At 42.2% G+C, this 22,286-nt stretch overlaps 2 protein-coding genes across 7 annotated transcripts in view; one reads left to right on the top strand and one right to left on the bottom strand.

Moving 5' to 3' along the window:
- AVEN (apoptosis and caspase activation inhibitor) overlaps positions 1 to 7,357 on the top strand; it is a 351,487-nt gene extending 344,130 nt beyond the window's left edge. The window contains exons 4-6 of one of the 2 annotated variants that reach the window (XM_075283009.1): positions 2,094 to 2,189; positions 3,344 to 3,617; positions 5,400 to 7,357. In XM_075283009.1, coding sequence (XP_075139110.1) covers positions 2,094 to 2,189; positions 3,344 to 3,617; positions 5,400 to 5,500 — 471 coding nt within the window. In that variant the 3' untranslated portion in view covers positions 5,501 to 7,357. Of the gene's footprint in view, positions 1 to 2,093; positions 2,190 to 3,343; positions 3,618 to 5,396 lie in introns of both variants that reach the window. The other variant, XM_075283008.1, reaches the window with a different exon arrangement.
- Positions 7,358 to 7,495: 138 nt separating this feature from the next.
- Positions 7,496 to 22,286, bottom strand: part of RYR3 (ryanodine receptor 3) — a 485,624-nt gene continuing 470,833 nt past the window's right edge. For all 5 annotated transcript variants that reach the window (XM_075282947.1, XM_075282949.1, XM_075282950.1 and 2 more), the window contains 8 exons: positions 21,152 to 21,212; positions 20,911 to 21,057; positions 18,939 to 19,073; positions 17,605 to 17,761; positions 17,125 to 17,189; positions 16,909 to 17,009; positions 14,865 to 14,916; positions 7,496 to 8,960 (listed from right to left, as the gene is read on the bottom strand). In XM_075282947.1, coding sequence (XP_075139048.1) covers positions 8,865 to 8,960; positions 14,865 to 14,916; positions 16,909 to 17,009; positions 17,125 to 17,189; positions 17,605 to 17,761; positions 18,939 to 19,073; positions 20,911 to 21,057; positions 21,152 to 21,212 — 814 coding nt within the window. In that variant the 3' untranslated portion in view covers positions 7,496 to 8,864. The remainder of the gene's footprint in view (positions 8,961 to 14,864; positions 14,917 to 16,908; positions 17,010 to 17,124; positions 17,190 to 17,604; positions 17,762 to 18,938; positions 19,074 to 20,910; positions 21,058 to 21,151; positions 21,213 to 22,286) is intronic.

Here is a 22,286-nt window from a genome sequence, read left to right as displayed (position 1 = left end):
TTGACGGTTTCATTATGAAAAGAAGAAAAAAAAAAGTTCCTCCATTATCACAGCGGGCGTGATAGAAGTTTGACGGCGTTATCACATTTCATCTAGTCAGAATTAATCCAAATTGGTTTACTTACGACGTATCGTATCCGTATCTACGCTTTTACGTTGCGTTAAGTCCAGGCCATTATAAGATTTGTACAGCCTGGAGCAAATCTCATGTTTGTAGTCATCACAATTACTGGCATTCATGGGACGTGAGAAGTCTACGTAACCGGACGCCATCTTCTCACCGTATCCCTATATATACATGGATCTTATCTAACAACTGACCTCATGACCTGTCAGTCGCTCCTCTGTTTGGTTTGTTCATCTGCCATTATTTTTAATTGACTGCTGGGACTAATTGGTATTAGTCCTGACTGCCGAACCCCTGTTATTGTGACTCTTATGACATGTCTTATTGATGGATTTGCTCAGAGGCGACTGTAATGATTTTCCTTCGACAACCAAACGTATACTATGTCTATACCGAAGCCAAATAACTCTGTCTTGGTATATATTGTCATATTATTTTTAAACCAGTTTTCACATTACCAAACATGATTTGGGCAATTCCTTTTTGTTAACATGTCGCCCCCTCCCCAGTGTCAGCTCTAGTTGGAAGAGGAACACATCAGCAAGTATTCATTTCTTCTGCAGCCTCCCTATACCTAGTACTGCTTATAATACTGGGGTTGCTTTTTGTGGCAGAGAGACTTTTGACCCCCTGAAGATCCAGGGCTCTATTGTGACTTCTACTTCTGGTCCAGATTCTCCAGACCATGAGGTGTTATCTAGACCCTAAACAGGGGCACTTTCGTAATGTGCACCAAAAATCTCGTCATTCATGGAAGTTTCCGTGTTTTGTTCGACAGAAGAGTGGGGCTTACAATAAACGATGAGGCTCGTTGGAAAAGGAGGTGGAGCGTAAGATATGACATCATATGGTAAAAATGCACCAACATTTTGGCACATTCTTTGTGGGTAGTAAAGTAAGCCAACCCACTAGTGTTGTAAACTTGGAAGGAGTTTTCTGACCCAGAATAGAGTTTTCTTACTGATGACCTATCCACAGGACAAGTTATCAGTATGTAATCTGTGGGGATCCCTGCACTTGTGTCAGCGGCCTCTGAATACCACTCCAATACAAGGGATTCTATTACTGGTATAGGAGCGGTGCTGCACACACTGCCCATCCACTGTTTCGGACCCCCACAGAATGACCTATGCCGTAGATAGGTCATTAGTAGGAAAAATGGATTAGGGGCCGGAAAACCCCTTTATTGTGTGCGTGTATAGGTTTGTGAGAAAACCACACAGATGGCACGTGGATGATATCCGTGTATGGTACACACCTTCCATGGCCCCATTTATTTAATTAATGAGACCGAGGCACAAAATACAGGAATAGGACAGAGTTTTACTCCTACAGGGACCCGTGATAATACTTGGGGGTGTGTATAAGGCCAGGAGCGTAACTTGAGGGGGTTCAGAGGGTGCAGTCACACCAGGGCTCAGGTGCCTTAGGCATCCCATAAGCACTGACATCAGTATTGAGATTGCAGCTTCCATCTGGACCATAAACCAAGGAGACCCACAGATTACCCTAACCACACTAAGGTGGACTAAACTCCTTAGAACCTGTAACCACCGCTATCAAGAATTCACTGTAAGTATGAGGTTGGGGGGGGGGGGGGCAGATGAAAGATTGCATCGGGGCCCACAAGACTTTAGTTACGCCACTATATGGGGACATAACAATACAAATGGTCAGCGTTTAGCTGTTAAAAACACAACTAGCACACTGACCAAGGAGCCTCGGACTGTCAGTTTATCATCCAGCATCAGCCACTGTGTAAAGCTTGGCACATTCTATAACTGTCTACTGTAAGTTTGCTGTGTCTTAGTAAATCTGCCCCACTATTGTAACCACATGTCACCATTTCTCATAAACAGAGCTTTATTGAAGCTTGCGATGCCAGACCTGATACCTGCCCTGGCTACCCCCGCACACTCACTGTCTGTACATGCGTTTAATGGCTGCCCTCATCTTCTCCATACAGGACTCCTCGGTGTATTTGGACTCCCAGTCTCTGGTGAGAGCTCTGCAGAATCTGCCTCTTCATCTGCGGCTGAATGTGGAAGCCGATCTTGTGCAGGTAATTCCTACTGTATTCTGTGCAAAGGTAACAAGATATTCATCCGTGTGCAGCCATCTCTGAGATTAGATTATGGCAGATCGTATTCATCTTCTAATAATCAATTCCTGAGCCCCAGACACTTAATTGAAGAAAATGCAGTGTTATTTGATTTTAATAAAAGCATTTTTATTAACATGTCTTATGTGAAGCCGGGGGCTGTGTGATAGATGACTTGTTATCTTCACATCTTACAATTATATTACAGACATTTTTTTCCCACTTTGCCTCTGCATTGGATTCTCAGCGGGTCATTTCCAAAGCATTATCATTCACTATCTAGGCTTGTTCGCTGTCCGGCCGATGAGATCACAAGGACAGATATACAACTTGTCCGTCTGTGTGATTATTATATTAGGGAGGATATGGCTTTTATTACTGCGCCACTATTGCTCATAGGTTGTGTCTGTGTCCGGGGCTGAGCATCATGTAACATTTGTAAGGGACTATTCTTAGAGGCTCCTGAAATAAGGGTTACCCTCCTGGAAGAGCAAAATATCATTATATGTGAGACCTGGACACTTTCTAAACTAGTCACATGCAAAAAATGGGGCATGACCAGCACATATCCTGCCAACAATCACAAGAAAGGGGGCATGACGATGCCATGTGCAGAAGGGGGTGTGATCACCCACAAATTGCCATGACACATTGTACTTCCAAGTTCCACCTCTAATATGTTGACACGTATTGTCTAATATGTATGGGCCAGCTTATGTGTGATGGGGAATGTACAGATATGACTTATGTGTCCAGCACACGCTGTATCGATTGGGCTTTGCATCTACTAGTACCAGCCAGATCTGTTTGAGGCATAAAGGTGATGGTTTGCTATTTTTTATTCTGCCATCCATTCAGACTGTAAAGGTTTTATTAATACATTGTAAAATGAGCCACTGTCAGAATTGTGAGAGAAACCTGTGAGATGTCTTTGTGAGCTTTGTAAGAAAACACATTATTATTTTTGGCAATTCACTTTGTGTATTCACATAGAGATAGGAGATCCTGTCATTTGGAGAAATTAAATGATGTGACGGCATTGACAGCAGAATGAATTGACTCCTGAATAATTGATGGCACAATGCAAGTAGCGCACGATATTCTCTTTCTTGTAGGAAGAGCTGCCCCAGGAACTTCCTCCATTCATAGCAAAGGGCACCTCAACCATGCCAACATTCACCGGGCAGAAAGGAAGTGAAGCGTCTGTGGCTTCAGACCAAGGAGCGACTTCCCAACTGGAGGGCAAGATTTCTCCAGACCCCTCACCAGCAGTCCATGATGAGGAGCTGGATTTCTTGCTTAGTTTGGAGGCCCCTGTCACAGAAAAAGCTGCCACATATCCTGATGGGATCAGAGAGCCGGCTCAGACGCTGCTCTGTGAGGAACCTGGTAAGAGCTCAATGCACAGATAGCACATTGTGAAATAGCTTTAAAGGGATTCTGTGGACAGTTCTGACCCCCTCAAAACTGCTGACAGCTCTATATAGAGGACGGGGGAGAGAACTGTAAACATGTAAAAATGCCCAGGAGGTGTCCCCTTCATACACAGTGCCCAAAATAGTCCTTGTTACACCCATGTCTGCTCTGAGTGGCGGTTCTGGCATCCAGTCAGGACACCGGGCGCTATATGGAAAGAACTCTAGGCATATGAAGAAATAGCCTCCGGGACACTTGTGAATGCACTACTGGGGCATTAAAAATGTGGATTTCTGTCATGCAAATTACATGACAATCTCTCTAGCCACAATGCCCTGGAGGAGGCCACTTTTTGGTAGTTCCCAGAGTTTTCTGCACTGAACACTCCCGGCCCCTTTTCTCTGCTCTGAGTGATGGCTCTAGCGCCCAATCTGAAGATCACTAGAGTCGGCCTCAGAGGGGATGATCTGGAGAGAGAGCTCTGGGAACCTTCTCAATACAGGGATCTACTAGAGAATTATTTCTTTTTTTACGTAGATGTAGATCCCATATAGGGATCACACTGTACATTTATTTTCCTATCAGTATGTCTTTGTAGAAGGGAAGGAAATCCACGCAAACACTGGGAGAACATACAAACGCCTTGCAGATGTTGTTCCTGGCAGGATTCGAACCCAGGACTCCAGCGCTGTAAGGCTGCAGTGCTAACTACTGAGCCACCATGTTGCCCCCTAGAGAATTATTTCTCTGTCATGTATACTACATAACCATTCGCCCCAGATGTTACCCAGCCTCTAAATATCACTGGATAGGAGGGCTTGGGTAACAATCTAGAATAATATCAATGTACAAATCACTTCTGAGATAGCAAGTCCTTGTGTCTATATCAGAGCAATAACCAGCTTGTGTCCTTGTAGATATAAAAGACCTTGCCCACGCCTAATACCCTCCTGGGAATTGCCTGTCTGCTTTGTGCCCAGGCGAGATTTATATGTTCTTTTGTATTAAAGGCAGCTTCCGCTGTCAGACACTATGCTGCTTCTCCCATTAAACAAGACTGGATCTTAACAGCTGCCAGCTCGGCTCCTGTTATGTAGAAATCTCACGCTGCATCCCCACATGCATGATTGATGAGTCTCTTTCAGTGTGCATTATTCAGAGTGTAGTTGAATGCCACATTAACCACTAAAGTAGTGCCAAGACAATATGTGTAAGCTGGTCTGTTTACCCAGGCTGGAGGGATGGGACCGCTGATATCGGTAAAATTACTTCCTTTTCATTGGCAATTACTGGGTCCCAATTTGTTTTCATCCCCTAGTCCTGGATACATTTTACTGGATATTCTAGAAGGGTCAGTAAACAATATTGTAACTACCTGAGTGACACAAAATGACGGGAGAGGTTATTGCCGCCCTCTCTCCAGGCTGAGGTGAAGTCTCATGTAGATGGCTGCTGGTGAGTCACACATAAAAGCCAAGGGAAGGACTACACAAAAGGTTTTACAGGTCCGGGGATGAGGACATTCCATTAACACCGGTATTAGAGCAAATCTATCCCGCCATTGATTGATCTTCCAGAGATCACATCATGTCATCCTGATTGTCGGAGATCTGTGCTGCCTAAATGTTTCTGCTGAGATACAGTAGTTGGGTGAGAATTGAGAAATGTGCTCAGATGCCGTAGTTGTGTGGATGTGAGTTTTGTGTAAGGTTGACAAAATATAACTTTTTTCTGTTTACAACTGTCTTTCAGCAGCATCACCAATGAAAGCTGAGCCTTGTGTAGATGCCGAGGAGAAACCCAAAGCTATAACCTCTGAGGATCTGGAAGACTGGCTGGACAGTATGATCTCCTAGTCCCTTCTTATGCCTGCAAAGATAGGGTTAAGATGAAGATGTGTTGTTATTGGGAATCACGTCTTTTGTTATTCTGTATTGCAGGCTGTACACTAGATATCTCGCTCTGTAAATGTCTGTCTTCTCAACCACTTCTTTTTCATGGTTTGATCTATGATGGCTGTCATTCTGGATAACACTGTAAGTTAACCTCCTATGTACCCTGCACTGCTAAATGTATGGTATTAGACTGACACAAGGATATCAATGTGCGGCAATGTCCAGGATCAGAGAGAACTGTGGACCTGGCCATTTAACCACTTAGATGCTACATTGAATCCTTTGCTCCCTCTATTACCCCATTAGGCCCCCTGTCATGTGATTGTGTGGTGGCAAAGACTTTCCATGATAGCCAATGGCATAAGGAAGGGCCCACGTGTGCCCTAATGCAACCTTATACGTGGCAATATAGAAGTACAGCCATATATTAGAGTCCTCTAGAAGTAGAAAAATGTTTATGTTTCTTATTGTCAAACTTGTGCATTCGAAAAAAAAATTTAAACCAGAAAAAAAGTCCCCATTATTGGCACTGCCATAACTGTCACAACTTGTACTAGAAAGCAAATGTGCTATTTATCCTGCACACTTAGTTTTACTTTTTTTACGCACTAAAAGACAATGGCAGAATTGGTTTTTGCACTTCCTGCCTTCCCAAAAAATTTCACAAAAATTGACGAAAAAAGTATGTAGCTCAAACCTTGTACCAGTAAAAAACTAAAGCTCGTCCCTCACATTAGCAAACCCTCATAAAACTCTATTGACTGAAGAATAAAAGTTTATAGCTTTCAGAATGCTGACATGAAAAATTTGAAAAAATTTCTGCCTTAATGTGTGATGGCGTACACATCTGACCTGTGACACAAACTCATTTCAGAAGTACCGCCAATGGCTGCCCATGACAACTAATAACTAGGGTTGAGCCGATCTGGAAATTTCAGGATCGTTTTTAAAATCTGATTTCCAATCATTTTCCACCTGATCCCAATCCCAATGCAAGTCAATGGTATGTTTTTTAATTATCGAAGATCGGATTTTAAAAACAATCCTATTCACTACACAGCATGGAGTCCAAAAGTTGTTTCAATTTTTTGACTCCACGCTGTGTAGTGATTAAAAAAAAATCCCCCGGCTATTTAGCCCCCCTGGTGTCCGCTTACCTGCACAGATCCGCTGCCACTCCCTGTTCTTCTCTGTTCGGTCCTCTTTCATTGACATGCCGTCAGAGCGCCGTGCGTGCCCCCATCTCCCTAGGCTAGTGTTAGAGATTATGGGAGTAGGCGGGGCTTGTGGCTTAGGAAAGTGTGGGCGGGGATGGTCAGTGCATCACTCACGTCTCCCCTCCCAGTACCCGCCCACACTCTCCTAAGCCACAAGCTCTGTTTTCTCCCAGCATCTCTAACACTAGTCTAGGGAGGCAGGGGCGCGCAGGGCGCTCTGAAGGCATGTGAAGGAGAAAGAAGAGGAGCGAGAAGAACGGGGAGAGGCAGCACTTCTGTGCAGGTAAGTTGAGCAATCGGGATCAGAATTCCGTTCCAGATCCTTCTTAGGCGGGATCGGAACCCGATCGTGATCGTGAAATTTACTCGATCGGGATCTGATCTTTTCCGATCCCGATCAGTAAACCCTACTATTAACCAGTCAGCTTGATTTTTTTTTTTTTTTTTTTTTTTTTTTATCTGCCCCTACTTAGTATCAATATATGGTTGAAATATATCATTATGGATGACAAAAGTCACTGTGTTTGGCCAGCTTACGCCTCTCCTGCCTGACTCTGTGCTTACAACATTCAGTGCTATCTAGTCTACAGCCTGTCATGTATGATCCATTGCTTTCTGCTAAATATACAGTTTTGGAAAATAGTATTTTGTGTGCTTTTTTGCCCCTTCTATGTGAGCGTGGAGGAGGGTCTTCTAACCATTGTCCTGCATCTTGCGGCAGCACAGTAAGACAAAGAGCTCAGCTGGTTTATCATTTATTTATTGCGATGGGCACTTTATTGTATTTGAAGAAAAATGCATAAAGTTAGCAGCTTCACTACAGCACTTACCAATGACCAGAAAGCAGTGCTTTGAATTTGGCATAAGATTTCCATTTAAGAGAATATAATTTAAGATACATTCCAGTTTCTTCAAATAACAGCAAACTGTCATTGAAAGAAAAAACTAAAATAGCAACTGAATGCAGTTTCTCATTTCGTACAGTAAGACAAAGAACAGCACAACTTTTGTGTATTTTGTCAATCTAATACTAACATGGAAAAAAATATCTTGCATAGCTACGTCTACAGACGGTTAAGGCACTTCATCGATTAAGTTCAGGGTCGAAAAAGTGTTAAGAAGTAACTTTTCCCCTACTAACTTGACCTTCAACTGCCTGAAGTTTCACAAAATAAAGCTAAATACTATCACCTTTCATAGACTAGACTATATTACAGAAGTAAATGTAAAGCTCCGAGCACCACATGTACCCAGAAGCTCACCTGTAACACCAAAGGCCAAGATGGATTCAGCCTGTTTATGTCCAGTTGAATTCTTTCAGGCTCCAGAGCACAAACATTCTCCGAAACAGATGCAGCAAACTTTGACTTGGCGTCTGTGACTAGCATCAGATTTGTGACATAATCAAAAAGCCTCAATATCAAAGTGAAAAAAAAGGAAGAAAAACTGCATGCTTCTCCAGACACAGATTCCCATTCTACAGAACGGATGCGTCTGCCGGGTTTTGTGGGGTCAAACGCTGAATATCACCGCTGCAGAGAGGACTGAGCAGCGGCTGTGAAGGTAAGTATTGTGCACTGGGTGTGTATCGGTTAGCCCTTTACTTTTCGGGCAGCCAGATGTGTGGCATTTTAGTTACAAGACATCTGCCCATTAGTGTGTATATCAAGAGATGCTGGGATGGTGCAATCAGGCTGAATACCATTGGTGGCGCTGTAAACGTTTGCTATGTAGGTCCTATCTGGTGGAGTCTACATAACATTGACTTTTATTTTCTTCACACTTTTTTTCAGTAACTCAACAAATGCACTATGGCTAAGTGAGCGTGACAGATCATCAGTTTATTGATGTACTGTGGTGGTTATTATTAGTACTTTTTTTTTTTTTTTTTTTTGTTCTAGAAATCTGGTATGTCATTGCACATTTGCTATAGACCTGTGTTTGTCATATGAGTCGTCGGTTTTAAGGAAATGACATGAATCCGAATGAGTAGATTGAGGTCTTGGTTGGGCAGAGCTGGTCTTTTAGTAAATGTGTCCCATTGGTGAGTTTTGTTCCGGGTTCAGTACATTCCCAGTGGATCTGGCTGATGGGTTATAGCCAGGTTATTATCCAAGCTGGTCTTCATATTGCTTGCGGAAACAGTCACCAGCTGGGAAGAAGTCCCAACACCTCTCTTGATACATCTTCCAGACGTAAGATTCCTACAGGAAACATAAATAGAATTGATATACAGGATTGTGAACTTTAGGATGTTTACTGCACAGTGTAGACATTTTACACTTGACTGCTCTTACCTTTGTAAAGGTCTCAAATTTCCTACATTCTCACATTGCAAAGTCAATACATCATCATGACATTTTAGCAAAACCACCTGCCATGTTACAATGTACATGATTGGTCACAGAAACAAGACAAAACAGAATATTGCAAAATCATGTTGTTTTTTTAAAGCTGGTCATCTTGGGATATGTCAAGATAAACGGAAGGAAGCAAATATAAGGTAATATTCTCATCTGTTATGCTGCACTGGAATTGTAGGAATAATTCGGGTATCTCAGGGTCTACACTATAAAATAGCAGAAGAATATTGTCTTTAGCTTCTCTGATGATGTTAAAATTGGCTTTACTTTCCAAAAGTCTTGAGACACATGTATGGAAAACAAGTAATCTGAGACGAGATGTTGCCTGCGCCGTGGATTAGAATATGTCTGGGTAAGGCAATATCATTTCTAGTAATGTATTTTCATGATTCTGTGGTGAATCCTCTCACAATCTCCGAATATCAGCAGCATTTATGGTAACTGATAGTACAAGTGTGACAGATACAAGTCTATTATTACATGTACTTTACTCCAATGCAAAGATCTCTCGGGATCTTAGATGCAAAAAGTGCCTGCGCTTTCTGGATGCTGTCATACGAAAAAGTGAAAGCTTCATGCTTCTAAATCCAGGTGACCTCATTGTCCATAAAATGGTAGGATAAAAGCCGTGTAATGTAATGAGTTGTCACTGAAGGGCTTCCACCTCATTGACTCTCCACATTACTCCTGCTAAAGTGGCTGGAGGACTCTGTGTCAGAGGTAATGGACAACATTGGGATAATATGTGTGAAGAGCATGGATGTTGTTTTACTGCTTATTGACTTCATCTTATTGTCTGGATAATCCCGTCAGAATTCATATTAATGTCAACTGAGCTCAAAACTAAATATAAAAAAAAATGTCATACTCACCTTACTGGTCTTATTTGGCCTTTACTTCATATTGTAACAGGATGTAAAGACCAGTGAGGCGAGTATGTTTGTAAACTATTCTCAGGTCTATGATGAGCCCATATTGTAACCTCAGCCCACATAAGCACAATGGTCAGCTGGACTATGGGTGGGGATATAGGCACTGAGTGCACACTATGTTCATATCTATCTCAGGAGCCTCTGTTGTAGACCTGGTTGAGACCGATAGCATCAGAGGATCCGCAATAGCTGTAGATGTGCACAAGGCCGCCTTCGTTCAGTTTTTCACATGGATTTGTTAGATTTCCTACATGCAGTGGCATAACTAGGAGTGGCGGGGCCCCGTGGCGAACTTTTGACATGCCCCCCCCCTCCCAACCGATGTCAAAGACCTCAACTGGCCTCCTCCGCACTCTATTATGTCCCTTAGTGGCCCCTGCACACAGTATTATGTCCCTTAGTGGCCCCTGCACACAGTATTATCCCCAATAGTGTCCCTGCACACAGTATTATACCCCATAGTGGACACCCATAAACAATGATTATACTCTGGGGTCTTTTCAGACCCCAGAGTATAATAATTGGAGACCCGGGGGAATAAAAACATAAAAAATTACTGTTACTTACCTGTCCTCCGGCTCCTACGCTGTCTTCTCCGCTGCCGTCCTTCTGAAATGACGTCAGATGTCACATGACCTGGGACGCAGGCCGGGTTCATGTGACGTCAGAAAGGACGTCAGGAAGGAGGCCTGGCAGGATCGTGGAGAGGTAAGTAACACTGTTTGTTACGTTCCCTTACCTCTCCCGGTCCGCCGATCATTATACTCGGGGGTCTGCAAAGATCCCCGAGTATAATGATAGTATTTGTGGGGCCCGCGGTGTCACTTACCGATCCCGGCCCAGCCAGGAAATAGCTGGATCTGTAGGAGACTGGAATTCTAAGTGGGCTTTATTGACCTTTTGACAGCCCCACATTTATCACAAGCTGCCTTCTACCAAAGAGTTACTGTATACAGGATCTAATGAACCTTTCATTTTTATATGCAGAGTCTAATTCAGTGTTCAGGGGATCTGAAAAGTAATTCTTATGTGGGTTAATACAGAAGAAAACTAGGTGCTCTGCATTTACCCTGTGCATATATGAAGCGGTGTGTCCCCTAGAGTCTGACGCTGGGATGCCAGATTATGAATCATTTATTGTACTTTATGCAGATGAAAACCATTAGGAGTTTCTCACTCGCTTTTTTACTTAAATCAACATTTGGCTATTTTGGAAGATGCAAAAATAGTTCGGCTCACCATATAAAAGTTCTTTCCCCTCAGATATAGTCCTGGAAGCACGGCACACGGGAGGACCCAACCCGTTTGGATACAAGTACGAGAACAATAAAATGTAGCCAGCTGATCCAGATGTATGAAAAGTCCGCGATAAATAAAATATAACTTTTATTTTAAATAAAATAAAACAAGTTACATAGTAACTTTGGTGTCATATCTCTGTACAAAAAAGCTACGCGTTTCGGGACGCTAGTCCCTTCCTCATGGCTCAAACATGTAACACCAAACTGATCTTTTAAACCCATTACATCGAGATAACTCCACCTCCCGCCCAATCTATTAACCCTTACATTGTAAGCACACACAAACATTAGAATCAACAATGCATATATAACAACTCCGTATATATAACTCAATGTGTGTACAGTAAATATCCATTACAGGGCGATACATAACCATTAACAATAATATATACACCAATATAATTACCGCGGACCATATGTATGAAACTCTCAATCTGAATGTAAACCTGTCTGCTGGCCCTACTACTCACGCACCAATCTTAAATACTAAACTGCAAGACAAATCCTACAAACTAAAGAAAAAAAGCAAAAGAAAAAGATTAGAAACCGTCCTACTCACCCTCCCCGAAGAAATATACTGTTGAACCTGTATATAATCCTCGCACTCTCATGTTGTTTCCCTATAGTGCGACCGACTTCCTGATACACCTGGTAACCATGGTATCCTATTTCTCCGGTCACATGACCTCCCCGGTCACGTGACTAGGAAACGTCACATGATCGGAGGATAATGCACAGCCAAGGTATAACCAAGCCCCCAGGAAAAATACACTCATTCCACCACTGAAAAAGAGAGAGAGATATATGTAAGTGAAATTCTCTATCTCATAATCCACAAGTTCCTATCTACTTATAAGGAATTCAATAAATATAAGTATATAATATAATATATATACTTATATTTATTGAATTCCTTATAAGTAGATAGGAACTTGTGGATTATGAGATAGAGAATTTCACTTACATATATCTCTCTCTCTTTTTCAGTGGTGGAATGAGTGTATTTTTCCTGGGGGCTTGGTTATACCTTGGCTGTGCATTATCCTCCGATCATGTGACGTTTCCTAGTCACGTGACCGGGGAGGTCATGTGACCGGAGAAATAGGATACCATGGTTACCAGGTGTATCAGGAAGTCGGTCGCACTATAGGGAAACAACATGAGAGTGCGAGGATTATATACAGGTTCAACAGTATATTTCTTCGGGGAGGGTGAGTAGGACGGTTTCTAATCTTTTTCTTTTGCTTTTTTTCTTTAGTTTGTAGGATTTGTCTTGCAGTTTAGTATTTAAGATTGGTGCGTGAGTAGTAGGGCCAGCAGACAGGTTTACATTCAGATTGAGAGTTTCATACATGTGGTCCGCGGTAATTATATTGGTGTATATATTATTGTTAATGGTTATGTATCGCCCTGTAATGGATATTTACTGTACACACATTGAGTTATATATACGGAGTTGTTATATATGCATTGTTGATTCTAATGTTTGTGTGTGCTTACAATGTAAGGGTTAATAGATTGGGCGGGAGGTGAAGTTATCTCGATGTAATGGGTTTAAAAGATCAGTTTGGTGTTACATGTTTGAGCCATGAGGAAGGGACTAGCGTCCCGAAACGCGTAGCTTTTTTGTACAGAGATATGACACCAAAGTTACTATGTAACTTGTTTTATTTTATTTAAAATAAAAGTTATATTTTATTTATCGCAGACTTTTCATACATCTGGATCAGCTGGCTACATTTTATTGTTCTCGTATTTTGGAATATGCCATTCAGCCTGCCAGTCAAGCCAATTGTGATCAACAGGTCAGCCACCAGCAGGACCCCTTAGGTTGTAGCTCAAGGACCTCTTTCTACTCCATAAGAACAGTTTTAATACTGGGGCCCTTTTGGGAGCACAGTGGCTGGTACTGTTATTGACAGTGACAATATCTGATCGGCAGAGTTATTGTTTGAGGGCTATTATTCTAAAAGATCCTCTGGGAACACATGGAGTACTTACTATTTACCAGTAAAGGGGTTTGCCAGCCCCAAATGGAGTTTTCATACTAATGACCTATCCATAGAATAGGTCATCAGCTTGTAACCAGTGGGGCAATGCCTAGAACCCCCTACTCCCAGAAGCCATGATACATATGCACCTTTGTGTAAAAACAAGGGGGTACAACCATGAAGCAAGACCATAACAACCACCTATTGTGTATGTATTACACACATAAGAACAGCCCTATGGCTGTAGCATCCAGTCAGATTCCTTGTGCCAGTGAAGGTTCAGAAGAAAGGGGAACATGCACAGATCGTGTCACATCAGCATTAGATTTTATACAAATGCACCAACCCCATGTCTCATAACCAAATATTAGTTCTAGTTATACATATATACACAGCATATCTTGTCAAAATGTTACCCTTCCTGTTGAGGACATGCAGACTGCTGCAGGAAATTTGACTTCCCCTGCGCTGACTTGCACTTAACCCTCATGGCTTCTAATGGGATCAGATCAGATTTATGAGTACAGATGAAGCCAGTTAGTCAGGTGCACTCATGTTTTATGTACGGCTCTGACACTGAAGTTCCTACAATATAGCATTACCAAAGGACATTGAACCTGAGGGAAGGATCATAGATCCAAGTTCCTTGAACTGATAAACATGAAATCAAATGGCCTGTGAAGCGAAAGCTGATCCGCACTGGTCCTATGTGTTGAACCCTCATGGATCTTCATTGGATGAACTGTCCTAAGGATAGGTCATCAATGAAAAAGTCCTGAAAAACCTCTTTAAGGCACAGCATTGTAGACAGGTGTATGACTGCTCCACTATATACAAAGGTGATTACTTAGGTCGTTTCCTCCTCCCCTGACTTTCACTTTGAAGATTCTGCTGTGTCTTTCTATAGATGACTGCATTTAACATGAATTACATTACACTAATCTACAAAAGATTATGGAGAGGGAAAGGGGAGGAATGAGCAGTGACTGAGAGACTGAATCCTACTGCATTATCTATGTCTGTTCTAGAACTGACCACTTCATAGAAGATGATCAGAATAATCTGACAGGACCGATCTTTCATAAACCCATACTGGTACTGTGTTATAAGGTTACTCTCATTGAGATACTCCAAGCACTGCTTCAGATGAGGCTTCATGGGCACTTGTAGGCCGCTGTTCTCCTGACTGCCTATGGTCTCAGCAGTCCATCTCTCTAGTGAGCAGACACTTATCCCTATCCACAGAATTTGGTATAAGTGTCTATAGAACAACCCCTTTAATACATCCCTGAATATACTTAGAAAATGGCAATTCTCCAATATAAGTGCTGGCTTTATAACATCATCAGATACAACATCTTTTACGACGTATTTCTAGATTTGGGGGGTAGTTTTCACCTTTTGCATGGTTTCGTCACGGATTGTAGCTGTACATCTGGCGTGACTTAGGCAAGTGATTAATACATGCAATTACATGGGTTGCGTGCAACTTTCTCTAAAAGAGTGACGTATAATACCTACCTGGCCAGTGTGTTCTGTCTCATCCTTATTAATGATATACATGAGGAAGAACCTGAAACAAGCAGAGAGACAAGCACATGAATTAGGGAGATAAGATGTGGATTTATGAGCACGGCGGCTAGTTACTGCTAATGAGCATTTACAGCAGATAAGCCAAGTACCGGGAGAGTATTTCCCTATGGGTCAACGCAAATCCCATTTACTAAACCAATAACATTAGACAGATATTAGGTCCCTTCTATGATGGGGAGAAGGTAAAGGCAAACGGATTCATGTGGGCTTCTTATAAGGACACTTGAAAAAGTGTAAAGTGTTTGTAAGAAGCCAGCAGCTAATATTAATGCTCCAGCAAGCTGACTATCAGGATCAGGGAGATCTTCTAAGCAATCCTTCCCGTAGGTGAGAAGACAGGGAATAGATGAGCAGTTGCTGGAAACGTAAAGCTTTTTTTTTCTGATATCCAAACTGATATGTTTGGCAGCAGATGACAGGAGTGATGACAGCTCATGCCCCTCAGAGAAAGGCTTTTGGATGTATCTAGCAGCAGTAAAAAGTGAGAAAATAAGCAAAAATCCAGGAGACATTTGTATATATCCTGTAGGAATTAACATCTGACACCTGTGGCCAAAGCTTCTCTTTGAAAAGGTCGGTGCGGGTGAAATCCTCCAGCTTTGTCTTGATCTACAAGTGATATGCCTAGAGGACATTTACATTCTTTTCATCTGCGATCTGCACCTGACTTCATCTCTGCCTCCATCCATTGCTTTATAGTATATGATAGAGGGATATTACATTTTGCTTCGTACGTTTTACTTTTATTTTGTTTTATTGTTAAACCTAAGAGCATTGTGGGTAAGCAAAGGATCACCGGGTGTTGCTGTCTGCTAGTGCTCCAGGCTTACTAGAAGTATTTAGCCATGTCTAGTTATCATAACAAGCAGCAAACGTATTATGTCTTTAAGAGAGAGTGGTAAAGATATAGCCGTGCTGGGATCAAACAATCGTAGCGCAGCCTCTTAAAACAGGAACTTATCAAAAATTTGTGAAGTCAGTTTTCCTGGAGTCCGAGTTGCCATAACTTGTACCAAAAATATTAAATGTTGCTTGTTTAAAAATTGGTGCATATTCAAGTCTAATGCTTCTGTGTAGACCAGGGGTAGGGAACGTACGGCTCTCCAGCTGTTGCAAAACTACAACTCCCATCATGCATACTTGCTCTGCTGTTCTTGGAACTCCCATGGAAGTGAATGGAGCATGATGGGAGTTGTAGTTTCACAGCAGCTGGAGAGCCGAAGGTTCCCTACCCCTGGTGTAGACTGACGAGCCCCACCGACTCTTCCACCCACAATTCAGAAGTGGAATGAGTGGTGTAAGAATATAAAATGTAGCAAAACGTTACATAAATAATCTCAGAGATTTACAAATCGTTACTCTGCACCTTTCTGATTAATTTGGTAAATTTATCTCAGTGGGGGGAATTCATTAATTCTCACATCAATCCTAATAGATTCCCAAACAGGGGTATGAGTCCAGTCTCTAGATAATAGCGCAGGTAGGTGCGCCTGATCACAAATCTACGACAGTCAGGAACTGCCATAGATTTGTGATATAAGTCACACCAGTTTGGTGGAATGGTGTGTCCCGACGTCCAACAAAGTGACAAGAGCGGCACAGAGGCTGAGATGTGACAAGTTGAGGCCCATTTTTGATCACTTTTGAGGCGCATTCACATTGATAAGTGTAGATCGGTGTCTTTATGTATCCACATGCAAGACTAGAAACTGTTCTAAAGCTTCCACCCAGAACTGTCGCTTCAGCTAGTTTCACACAAAAGTAAAATGTGCTCATATTCCTGCCAACTAGGGTCTGCTGACCCAAACTAATAGCATCATAGGGATCCATAAACCTAAATTACACCTGCGGTTGACAAGGTAAAACAGATGAAAAATTGCATCAGTAATTTGCTCATGTGAACCAGACCCCATAATGGCAGCAAACTGAGATATACAATCAGGAGAGCTCATGTACAACGCTCTATACTTACAGGTAGTTAGCCAGGTTATGTTCTTGTAAAGTGTGGGTTTCAAATCCATGTGGCGTTGTATCAAAGTAATCATTTCCAATCCCGCAAATGAAACACTTTGTCTGAATAAAGAAGAACAGTCCATGATGAGAGATCAGGATGTCACTGCATTGTCTTCCCTAAACACATACTATACTAATCTTTCTTCAGATTTTGGAGTTAAGAGCTTTGCCATACCTCCATATCTTCTCTGACTTGTTCTTGTTGATCTCTCAATTCTCCAAATGCATCAATGATCAAACCTGTTGCAGAATGAAAAGAAAAAACATTCTGATATTCCATTTCCACTATATTATAACGTTGATAGCGAATGTGCTCTTAATCAGTGACATTAAGACTGTAAATGTGACAAATCCAATGATAGTCAATGCAGTCCCATTAAAATCTAGCAGGATGTCATTTTTGGCAATAGTCAATTTGTGATTGTGTTCATTTGGGTGCTATGGTACAACCATGTTCACTATCATTAGTTGTACCGTTGCGATGGTACAGTGTAGCCTTATTGTGAATTACTTTCTATAGTAAAGTTTCTCCGATGTCATCTGACACATGAAGAAGTTGCTGCCTCGTGATGAATAGATAGAGAGGCTGCCAGTTACTCTTGTAGCGGGATGACAGATGAGGCGCATAGTGTCCTAGAAAAATGAACTTACTTACCTTGAATAATGGCCAGGAGAATGACGATAACAAAGAAGAAGAAGGTGATGTCAAACACAATACGATACATCTCATAAGGGTCACCAGCGGGGTCCTCGATCTCATCTCCAATGCCACCTCCGGCTCGCACCCCCACATACATGTGGAACAGATAACACTAGGAGAGACCACGCTGTCATTAGTCTGGTTTCCAGAATCATTCAGCACAAAGCACCCAACTGGGACAGATTACATAGCATCTTCTTCTAAAGGGTAATGTCATACAAGTGAATTGCCATAAATGCATCTTAATTGTACTACTAATCGCTAATGTGCTGACCCATAGTAATGGACTGAGAGCCCGGCAGTCTGCTCTTTATAGAAACCGAGCACTGCTATTAAATGATAGAGATTAAAAAACGAAATAATATGCTCTATAGGGCATGTACGGGTTATGGGAATGACCCAACTCTCTGCACGAATCAGGTCAAACTACCTGACAAGAAGCTCCCATTGTGCCCAGCGCCTTCCTATACAATTCCTCAGCAGTATAATGTGTACAACAAGGAGAACTTTTCTGGCTCTTTTTTACAGCATTTACATAGCAATCTTATATACCGTATATACTCGAGTTTAAGCTGACCCGAATATAAGCCGACCCCCCTAAATAATGGTTTTTGGGTGCAGTAGTTGCTGGGGAGGGGGTGTTTTGGTTGTCTGTCTGCCCCTTCCCTGAGCTTGAGGACTGGGTTTTTTTCCCTCACGTGGAATTCAGCCTGGCTTAATATAGGGTATCTGCAGTGCTCCTATTAACCCCTTTCCGATTTTTCTAAATAGGATGGACCCCCACAGTCAGATGTTTATCCTGTGGATGGGGATAACATTCTGTTACCAGAATGCCCCTTTATAGGATAACATGGATATTAGATAACTAACACCTGGGACCCCCAAAGATCAATTGTTTGAAAAGCTTGGGCGAGTTCCCCTTCCTCTTCTTAGGCCAGTGACATCACATCCATTAGTCACATAGCCATGCTGCAGCTCAGTCCCATTCAAATGAATGAGGCAGTGAAGGGGTCACAGCACTTGTCCAAATGCTGCATCCCCTTCAGTCAGCTAATCTGTGGGGGGTCCAGGTGTTGGACTGCTATTGATCTAATATTAAGAAATAAGATAAGAAAATCCTTTTACCACATTAAACTCAATAATAAATCAGTATGCAGTAAGCCCCCTCTAGATGAACTCATTCCAATGTAACTCTGTCTATTCAGGGGATGTAGACCCCTGTGTTACAGAAAAGCTCTGACTACCGTGCCCTCTTATATTACCTTATACTATTTGCCTCTTGTACTTACTGTCATCATATCATCGCACTTCATATCTGGATCATCTTCGTCTTCACTCTTGTTGTAAAACTTCCGGAAAAAGTTGAAAGCCACGACCGTGTAAAGATAAACAACAACCGCCAGGAGGCCGACAGTCAACACCAACTGAGGAAAAGAAAAAGAATATATGTTATTTTATATCTAAATTAATGGGTCATCCTACCATCATGAGTCTATCACTCAGAGCCAGGTCTACATCTGCCCTGGATGACTGGAAACCCCATTGAAATCAATGGATGCATTACAATTATAGTGCGGCTCCTCCAGACAATAACATCTGATTGTGACGGCCCCTGGTAATGGGGCTTTTATGATCAGCTTAATTCTGACCGGCAAGCTAAAAAGGGATTCTTGAAACCTAAATAGCTCAGGCAAGATACCTGCCCCTTTAATCATGAAGCGAAAATACATTTCTTTTCAGTGGTTAGCAATGTTGCCTTGTCCGGGGTTTGAATCTGACCAAGGCAAGGGCGTGTAGTCTGTATTTTCTCCCCGTTTTTGCGTGGGTTTCCACTGGGTGCTCCGGTTTCCTCCCACATGCCAAAAATATACCGATAGGTAAACTGGCTCCCCATACAAATGATGAGTTTATGGAAGGCACGGACTCCCTTACTCCACAACGCTCCCTGCATTTTAAGTCTCAGTGAGAAAAGCGAATTACAAATGTCTGGTCATTGTCATAGGTGGAACGTCCCTAAAATCTGAATCAAACACCCCATTAGAGATGAGCGAACACTGTTTGGATCAGCTGATCCGAACAGCACGCTCCCATAGAAATGAATGGAAGCACCTGTGACACCGGCCGGCCGCCGGCAAAGTCAGCGTCACAGGTGCTTCCATTCATTTCTATGGGAGCGTGCTGTTTGGATCGGCTGATCCAAACAGTGTTCGCTCATCTCTACACCCCATCTAAAACTACCCTGATGCTTCAAATTCAGCTGTGTTTTTATAGAAAGGGATTTGGGGACCCCTGTCCATGTGATCAATGGCGTTCCCATTGGTCATCCCTCCTCCGATCATACAGTTATCCACTATCCAGTCATTTTTAAGGGAAAGCCCCTTTAAATGAGAACAACTAAAACAATTCTATTAAGGAAATGAATATTAAGACATATTTTGACAATATCCCGAATGATGGATGATAAGTGAGCTTCCACTGAGCTAGCCTTTATATGTAGAGCTGGCGCTTTAAGCTGATGTCAGGAATATGTGGGGTTCCTTCATCCAGCAGGTAAGAATTAATAGTGCATGCTGTGAGTGTTTAAAGCAGCTGCTCGGTTTCAATAATTCATGAGAGCGCTACAACAAACATCAGCGACTAGCAGCGGCCAGAAGAGAGAAGGGGAGAGAGGGGCTCATAGTATTCCAGGAGGGAGGGCAGGTGAAATTCAGGGAGCTAAATGTTCTTTGCTAATGTTACAAGCTTGTGGAATCGATCTGACTACTCTACAAAGTGTGTAGTCATTTCTGCATTAGCGGCGCTCTGGGCAAGACCATAGTACGAGTAACCGTACAAGTGGTAATAATTACTGACTGATCCGGCGCCATTATCACAAATGCTTGACAAACACCTGACGCGTTTTACGACTCTCCATTTACAACTGGCCTGTATAGTCTAGTGGTGTAGAGAGGCTCGGCTGGTTTAAGTGCTTGTGCCAGAGTTTGAGCTGTGAAATGAGCAGCACTTAATTCAGCTGTCGGCAGCCGGGCAGCGCTCTCTGGCATGAGTAATGTGAGTGTATTAGTGGATTCAATGAGTCATACGCCATGCATGCTGTAAACCAGGCCATGCTGCAGTCCGGCCTTTCATCTTTTTTTAATAGCAGGCTCTATTTTAGAAACTCAGCAATCAAATAGTAATCTGTTTCCTAATAGAAGATGAATTGCTCATAGCCAATGGATTAAATGTGGAGGACCACACAGAGGCAGGCGGCAGGCTTACTTGTTTTCCATTGTGGGTGACGGATGATAGAATTGTCCTCAGCGTCTTGAAACCCATTGCAATGTCCAGAAGGTGAGCAGCAAAGAAAAAGTTGTTATAATGTCCAAGAATTGACATGGTTGTGTACCAAGCAAGGTAAAGGAAGGACTTTACAAGAAAGAAAAGCAAGGGTTAGTTTACTTTATAAAGTACAGTATGTGTAGTGCACAGCTCTTATCATATGGCAGATTCATATACATACGTTGTCCGTAAATACCACTCCAAGCTTCCAGATGTGATACTTCATGTCAATGGAGCTCAACCTGAAGACGGAAACAAATGTTCTATTAAATCAATGAAATTAGCTGAGGTTCATCAAGTTTCTATATTTGACTCCTCTAAGACCTTATCACATCGTGCATCTAGAAGGAGCTGTATTCTTCCCCAAAGGTTTCATATGTGACTCACTTAAGAACTCCTGAACATTGTGTATTTTGTACGGTGCATATATAATAAGCTGTGCCCCTCCCCCCCCATAAATAAATAAATCATTGTTGTATCCTAATGTGAATAGGTATGATGTGTTTGGTTGATCTTATGTGTATGGCAGTGTGGGCTACATTATAGAGTTGTAGGGCCAATAATAGGGCACCAATACATACATATCTGTATGTAGCTTCAATTCTGTCTTCCATATAAATCTTGCAGAATTTTTTTTTTTTGTTGCCATTTGTAAGACTTTAAAAGGGTTGTGTAGGCCTTCAATAACATGGTTGCTTTCCTCTTCTCAGGAAGTGACCTTGATAGGATTGAGCTGCAGCATGGCCATGTGACCAATGGACATGATGTCACTTCCTAAGAAGAGGAAAGCAGCCATGTTTTTGAAGTCTTGCACAACCCCTTTAAGAGAGAGATAAAGCTGAGTGACATGATATATAAATCTATATTATTTGGAGTAGGATTTCTTAGTAAAAAGCAGAGTAGTTCCTGAAAGGACTCATAAGAAGGACGGTGAGAGTCTTGGGCGAGGTAATCAGGACTCTCACTATCTCTCATAGGAGTCTTTTCAGGATTTAGGATAAGGCCCCATGTTGCGGAAACCCAGCGTTTTACAGTACCAACAAAGTACATGAGTTTCTGGCTAATCCCATCCACACATTGCGGGGGAAAAAAACACTGGAAAAGATGCAATTTTGGGATGAGTTGGTAAGATTTGGGTAATATGGGAGATATTCTCCATTACACATGGGGTTTTTTTTTGCATTAAGAGCCTGGAGCGCTTTCTTACAGGTATTCATAATTAGGAGTTTTCCTTGATGTCTATAATCATTATGATCACGGCAGGAGACAGGGGGAAAATAAAAGCCTGCTCACTTCAACAGATGAAAAGTTCACTT

The sequence above is a fragment of the Leptodactylus fuscus genome, chromosome 7 (assembly GCF_031893055.1).
Source record: "Leptodactylus fuscus isolate aLepFus1 chromosome 7, aLepFus1.hap2, whole genome shotgun sequence".
In the NCBI taxonomy this organism is placed as follows: domain Eukaryota; kingdom Metazoa; phylum Chordata; class Amphibia; order Anura; family Leptodactylidae; genus Leptodactylus; species Leptodactylus fuscus.
The sequence above is the reverse complement of the archived record's forward strand: the minus strand, read 5'-3'. Positions and strand labels throughout refer to the sequence as shown.